Raw genomic sequence first — 7,654 nt, 5'->3', positions numbered from 1 at the left:
CAAAAATCGAGGTCTGTGATTGGCTCGAGTGGACACGGTTTGCCCACCCGAAGCTCGCAGTGAAAGATGCCTATCGGCTAAATTATTTTAAATTAAATTTTAAGCAATGTTGGAACAACACTTCCCCATGCTATTGTATTTTTTTTGCCCTTTTTATGAATTTTAAAATTATTAGTATTATTGTAATTCTTTTTTAAATTTATATTTATAAAAAATATTATAGATATTTCACTTTTAATTTTTTTATATGATCCACACATTTTTCATATTAAAAATTACATGTTAGTCTAATTTGATTTTAATATCTTGTCTATTTTTATAGTTGTTTTTTTCCAATTTTTTTTATTAAAATAGATAAGTTTCTTTTCTAGGTGGGATAATTTCCTAGATTTTGCTCAGCCCTTTTTAGGGTGGGGATAATTTTATAATTTCACATATGGGTTTTTACTTCTTTGAAAATGTAGCATAGTTTCTACAATTTTCCACTTGTTCAAATGGTTATTGGACCTTCTAAGATAGATGTTTCATGTCCCCTACTATTTTTAATGGTGGGATTTTTTGTGCTTGGTAATGTGGAGAATGAATAGATAGGTATCATAGAATATAGTATTTTACTATTGAGTTTTAATATGAATTGTTATACAACCACCCTAAGCCTTTTTCTTAGCATTTCCAATCCCTTATAGGTTTGTCACTTTTCCCTATGAAATTTATTCCCAAATGTTTTATCTATGGGTCATTTCACACTTTTATGCACATATAAAATTAAAAAAATCATTATAAAAAGTTATTTATAATCAAAATATAGTAACAACTAAAAAATGTATGGTATACATACTCTAAAAAATGTTTGCATCTCAAGAGATTTGATCCCTCTAGACCCGTGGATCTACCAGACTTAAGATGGATTTAGGATGGTTCAATTTCCTCCTTTAAAAAGACTATATTCTACATGAATACCTTTGATTCTCATAAACTTGACCAAGTCAAGTTTACCTCATTATTTTAGTTTAAAGTTATTTTTATTTTAAGGTAGAGTTATTTTTATTTTTATTTTATTTTGACTCACTAAAAATGTTTAACATAGGGTTATTTTTATTTTTATTTTATTTTGACAAAGTACAAATGTTTACAGGACATTACATTACATTAAGTTACAACATCTCTACCACACTAGGTTGGAGAGCGCCTTTGGAAGCAATGAAAAAGGAATAACAATCATGTAAGTTACCCCACTAACAAGTAGGACCTGCTTTGCAATTATTTATTTTATTTAGGTGCAGTTTTTTTATCAAACAATATAATTTCTAGCAAGATTGTGATTTCTGGTTGTTTAAAATGCACTTTTGGAAGGCATAAATGGATTCAACACCCTAAAAAAACTCCAAAAACAATGAAACTTTGCAGATTAAACAATTTAAACCTATGAGACTTCAAAAAAACTATCAAATTTTGGACAAATTTAACAAGAAATGTTCAAAAAATAAACTATTTGGTTTATTAGTTAGACTAGGCATTTTATTTTGGTATAGTCTAAATACGAGGTGACAGTTTTCCCTACATTTTTTCCTGATTAATTTTAATCAAAATACGACATAAATATTTAAAAATCTATAATTTGAGTGTCTCGCAATCTCCTAAAATATTAAATCCATTTAACATTAAAAAATATAAAATTGTATTTTCGCATATTAATGAATTACACATTACAAATTACAAAATAACTCCTTCCAACATCTATAATTACACACCGTTAACAGATAGGGTGAAGAAGAGACACGAGTAGTAAAAAGCCAGGAAATGTCCACGTATAATGACCATGTCCACCGTTGACCGATAGAGTACAGAAGATGCATGGCTAGTAAAAAGCCAAGAAGTTCCAGGTATGGTGACCTTGTGCCTGGAAGTTTCTACACACTATTGACCAATGATAGGAAGTTTCTCCACATTATCGACCAATGATAGTGTGGGTTTAATTCAAATTTGAGATTTCAATAAAAAAATTTAATTATATAAATTTAATAAAAAATATAATAATTATAATAAGTAAATTAAAATTTAATTATTAATAATATTTAATTATCTTAAAAATTTTAACATCATACATTTCACTTATTTATATTAAAAAAAAATTATTATTTATTATTTTATTCACCTTTTATATAAAAAAATATTTTTTTTATTTTTTTAAATCTATTTATATTTATTATTTTTCAAAATTAACTTATACCATAATATAATGTATATGTTGAGACTCTTTGTTATTTTTAGGCCGATAGGCTTTCCTTTGGAACAGACTTTCGTCCTTCCTTTGGCTCTCGTGCTGACACGTGGCATCGGATTCTGAATGGCTCCTTTGTTCCCCATACTGACACGTGGCATCGGATTCCAGGATTTTTTCAGTCTCGTGCAGCGGGACAGTTCTGCGAGGGAATGGCGGGTGTCTTTTCCTTCGTTATACCAACACATGCAAGACTCTGCTGATTTTTAGTTTTCATCTGCAAGATTGACTTTAAGGGCAGGAGGGGGAAATTAGGGTTTTGGGTATACAGATCTCATCTTCGCCTGGAACGAGCAGCAAGGGCAGAGAGAGTGCGCGGAGGAGGGAGGGGGGCGCCATGACATCCTTAAGCAGAGAGCTCGTTTTTCTCATCTTACAGTTTCTTGATGAGGAAAAGTTCAAAGAGACGGTGCACAAGTAAGTTGGTTTTTTTAACATACATTTCTCAAATCCTCTTTTGGTGTTTTGTTTTTTGTTGAGTGGGTATTCTGCAAATGAGAAGCTAATGATATTGTTGTGCATGGCATGGTATAATAATAACAGGTTGGAGCAGGAATCGGGGTTTTTCTTCAACATGAAATATTTTGAAGATCAAGTACAGGCGGGAGAATGGGAAGAGGTGGAGAGATACCTGTCCGGTTTCACAAAGGTGGACGACAACCGTTATTCCATGAAAGTATTCTTCGAGATCAGAAAACAAAAATATTTGGAAGCTTTAGACAAGTAGCCATTTCCTTCTTTCTTAAGGTGCTTTCTCGCCAGAATGCAGAGATGAGTGAGATTGAAGTATTGGTATGTTGAAAATAAAAAATTATCATTTGGGTATTCACAGGCAAGATCGGGCTAGAGCTGTAGAGATATTGGTGAAGGATCTCAAAGTCTTTTCTTCATTCAACGAAGAGTTGTTCAAAGAAATCACGCAGCTTCTTACCCTGGACAACTTCAGGTACGTTCTCTTATTTATATTTTGGCGGTTTTGGCTGTTTGAGTGGGAAAGAAGCCTTGAAATCATGCATCGGCTTTCGGAAGTCCTGTATAGTTGGAGTGAGTTGGATTGGGTACAGTTGGAGTGACTTCGATTTGGTATTTTGTAGGGAAAATGAGCAGCTGTCTAAGTATGGGGATGCAAAGTCGGCCAGGACCATTATGCTTATAGAGCTAAAGAAATTGTTAGAAGCTAATCCTCTGTTCCGTGACAAACTCACATTCCCGGCCTTCAAAGCCTCAAGGCTCCGAACACTGATAAATCAAAGGTAGGGTGCTTTTTTATGTTCAGCAGTTCATGGAGGCCTCTGGCTGATCTCTGTTCCTTTTGGTTTTGAACTGGTCAAGATGAATGTTTTTAGCACTCATTAACTACATACTTCAGAAAATTCAAATAATGAATTACTAATCAGACAATGAGAATTCTCTGTTTTTGTTATGCCTACTGTTTATTTTTGGGAACAGGGGATTCGATAAAAGTACTAACATAACAAAGTGTGCCATTGGCCTTTTTGTATCCAGCCTCAATTGGCAGCACCAGCTTTGCAAAAATCCCCGACCTAATCCTGATATTAAGACCCTGTTTCTCGATCATACATGCACACCACCAAATGGGGCCCGAGCACCAACGCCTTCAACTAACCCACTTGTGGGTACACTTCCAAAAGGAACAGTGTTTCCTCCTATTGCCACCCACAGTGTGAATCAACTGGTAAATTTGTTTTGACGGTCATGCAGCCATGATTTCAACAAATACATTAGTTTAATTGATTTTTTTTTGTTTCCACAAATCATTAATAATGTGTTCGTTGCGTCTTTTTGATATGATTTCAACCTTTCCAGCCTGCTGGTGCTTCTTCCGGCGGTCTTTCGGGATGGATGGCAAATCCTAATCCTGCTGCTGCACACTCTGCTGGACCAGTATCTCTTGCACCACCCCCAAATGCAGGTTTGCTTAATTTACTATATTTTGTAAAATGCTCTTTAGTAGGCTAATACCATGTTATCTCTTGGAAAATTTGTATGGCATTCTTGAATGTTATTGAGTAGCAACAGTATTTTGTAAAATTCTCTTTAGTAGGCTAACATCATGTTATCTCTTGCAAAAATTGTATGGCATGCTTGAATCTTATTCAGTAGGAACAGTGGAAGAAGATATACTAGTTTGTCCTTTCAAGTGGGGTGATTTAGTAGGCTCTTTCTGTTCATATATGTCAGAAATATGTTTCTTTTTTCTATAACACGAATTTTCCTAACAGAGCATATTTTGACTTCTCATTCTGTGAATGGCATCAGCGGCTTTCCTAAAACGACCTAGAACTCCACCATCAAATGGTCCTGCTGTAGACTATCAATCTGCTGATTCTGAACACCTCATGAAGCGCATCCGGGGTGGTCAGTCGGAGGAGGTACATACAGAGCATTTATTAAGATCGATATTGGATTATATGATGGATTGAAATTGTCTGCCTGCAGTCCATGTGTTTATTACTTTTAATTGAGTCACAACTTAATGCTAAATTCTCTTGTACTTTTTGTTTGTTTCAAGTTTCTTGGCTTTTCTACCAGGTCCATTGACTGTTGTATGTGATCGATTTTGAGTAGGATATATCAGTTATTCTACAGGGATTGCTTTTCCACAAACTAAGAATGCTCACTTTCTAATTGTAGGTGACCTACCCAGGCCCAGGCCCAGGTCATCCTCTTAACATGTACTCACAAGATGACCTGCCAAAGACTCTGGCAAGAACTCTCAATCAGGGTTCAAATGTTATGAGTCTGGATTTCCATCCTCTGCAGCAAACAATTTTGCTAGGTGATTTCAAATTCCATTCAATGCAGTTCTTCATTCAAATAAATTCTTAAATTCAATTTGGAAGCTGTACCGTTTCTCTTTATAAGTATGTTCACACTGGCTAGTGGTTCAAATTTGGATTGCTGGCTTTATCGATCAGTTGGAACAAACGTTGGTGACATTGCAATTTGGGAAGTGGCATCTCGTGAAAGATTAGCTTATAGGACCTTTAAAGTTTGGGAAGTTTCGGCCTGTTCGATTCAAATGCAGGTAGATGATTTTTTCATAAATTAGTTCTGTAATTTAAATTGGAAAAATTGTACATCTATGAATTGATCTTCAAAATATTTTAGAGTTCTTTCTCGAGTTGATCATTAGCACAGGCGTTAGGTAAACTCTTATACATGTTTTTTTATTTTTTCATAGGCTGCTCTTGTGAAAGATCCAGCTGTATCAGTGAATCGTTGTATCTGGAGCCCAGATGGGGCAGTCCTTGGTAACTTAATCTATACTCTGTATTCTTTAATAAGATGTTTTGACATCATTTCCTCCTTTAAAGTTTATATAACAATGTGAGTGATTTGTAATAATGCCATTTACAAATGTCTCTGGTCTACTTTTGGTTGGTTGTGCACCAAAACAATGGTGTACCATGTGCTATTTCCCCTATTCATATACTGACATGCCTGCATTTGCGTTCATAGGAGTTGCGTTTTCCAAGCATATAGTTCACATATATTCTTATACTGTGGCAGGCGATTTGAGACAACATCTAGAGGTTTGATTACATACTTAAAGACCAACCTGTACATGCTTGTAGCTCTGTAAAATTAAGTTTGTATTGAAAGTATAATTTATTAACATTGATATGATTTATACAGATTGACGCACATACTGGTGGTGTGAATGATATTGCTTTTTCACACCCTACCTCCTAGCTATGCATAATTACATGTGGGGATGATAAGAACATCAAGGTAATCTGCTTCATCAGATATGTCAGACTCATTCTAATAGTTGTTGTTTACTTACTCTGTGTATGATTTTTTTTTGTCTGTGCTTGTCTGTGCTTGTAGGTGTGGGATGCAGTAACTGGTCGAAAGCAGTACACATTCGAAGGTCATGAAGCACCCGTCTATTCTGTTTGCCCTCACCAGAAAGAAAATATTCAGGTACTTTGTTCCTTGAGACCTGAATAATATATGTGAATTACAGTTGAATTTTCACGACAAAAATATGCATACCATTCAAAAGCCTCTCCATTTCCTCAAATTCTCCATTATAAACTGTCAATAGTTAATTAAAAGGTCAATACTGAGAGTCCACTTGAACAAAATAAGAATTAAGTGACAGAGTTAGCATGTGGTGTCAAAATCAATTCATAACTTTACACAAACTTACAAGCAGAATAGCTCCTGTTCATCACTTTACACAGATTACAACAAGCATTGCTTCAAACGCACCAAATGCCCAATCTCTCAGCTATACAACAAATTATAAATCTATAAAGAATTTAGTTTTACTCCACCCCAATAAGGTGTGGAATGTTATATGCACAAGCCAGTACAACTGTTTATAGTTCATCACTTGAGTTAATTGCTCAACGCCATGATTAGTGTGAAATGGATGTTATTGTTAAGATGCTATGCTGAAAGAGCTCACTTTCTTTGGTGTTGCAACCACAAGTGGAGCTCCTGGAGAATTTGTAATAACAAATTTGTCATGCATAAATTTGCTATCCACACTGGATTCATCTTTTGGAACAATCTTGTAGCAATAGCAGCTTTTTAGCCCATTCTGGCCCTTGTAACACACATGTCGCTGTTTTTTACTTGCCGGAAGTTCCAGATGACAGAAAATTTGCCAACAGTGGCAACTAGATGGCACTCCTGCCTTCCACTCTCAGTAACCTGCAGTGATGAAGAGAATAGATGTCAGAAATTAGTACACTTGAAGAGCTAATAAAGGTTATATTGCAGGCCAACGGTCCTGTAAGGTTCAATTGCTACATGTTATGAAGTTGAAGTCATTTTTTGTGTACCTTATCCCTTCATAGACAATTGCTAACTTTTAATACATTATTATTTGTTTATAGTGGTCGTATTCAAGAAGCATATGGCCAAATTTGTGTGTAACTGTAAGGCCATGTTTGGAATTTGTGTTTGGGAGAATCGAATGTAGTGGAAGTTAGAGACATAGAAACTTTGTACAGAAAATAAATGATTTCTCACAGCTGTCATCTTCTGCATTCTCTGATTATCGCTACTTATACTCAACATTCAATGGTTATGGTCAGCTGTTTGATGTGGAGTAGTCTTCTCATGACGGTACAGCTCCAACACTTCCAGTGTCGAAATTGGTTCGCGCTATTTCTCTTTTGAAAGGATATACGCAGATTACATAATTGATCTTAGTTAATTCGAATCTATATTATCTGGATTCGTAAGCCCAAATACAAGACCTAATTGCTTTTACAGTAATTTGAATCTACAATTTCTGGAGTAGTATTTGGCGGTTCTGTGGTTATCTCTGTTTGCAATTTCATGACTAAGCGTTACTGCTGTCTACAGATACTTGTATGGTGTGATGTTAAT

General features: G+C 35.1%; 1 protein-coding gene across 1 annotated transcript; it reads left to right on the top strand.

Moving 5' to 3' along the window:
• The first annotated feature begins 2,400 nt into the window (after positions 1 to 2,400).
• LOC149206448 (protein TOPLESS-RELATED PROTEIN 2-like) lies at positions 2,401 to 7,292 on the top strand. The gene is made up of 13 exons (XM_089395422.1): positions 2,401 to 2,698; positions 2,825 to 3,004; positions 3,114 to 3,227; positions 3,376 to 3,534; positions 3,788 to 3,977; positions 4,100 to 4,214; positions 4,562 to 4,674; positions 4,937 to 5,081; positions 5,221 to 5,330; positions 5,487 to 5,556; positions 5,765 to 5,838; positions 5,942 to 6,037; positions 6,137 to 7,292. The coding sequence occupies exons 1-12, from the start codon at positions 2,619 to 2,621 to the stop codon at positions 5,996 to 5,998; spliced, it is 1,407 nt and encodes a 468-aa protein (XP_089251548.1). The 5' UTR covers positions 2,401 to 2,618; the 3' UTR covers positions 5,999 to 6,037; positions 6,137 to 7,292.
• Positions 7,293 to 7,654: the final 362 nt, after the last annotated feature.

Source organism: Pinus tabuliformis, chromosome 1_2 (assembly GCF_031772625.1).
Source record: "Pinus tabuliformis cultivar Carrire ecotype Pingquan chromosome 1_2, CPIR1, whole genome shotgun sequence".
Lineage (NCBI taxonomy): Eukaryota > Viridiplantae > Streptophyta > Pinopsida > Pinales > Pinaceae > Pinus > Pinus tabuliformis.
This window is presented reverse-complemented; position numbering and strand designations above follow the sequence as displayed.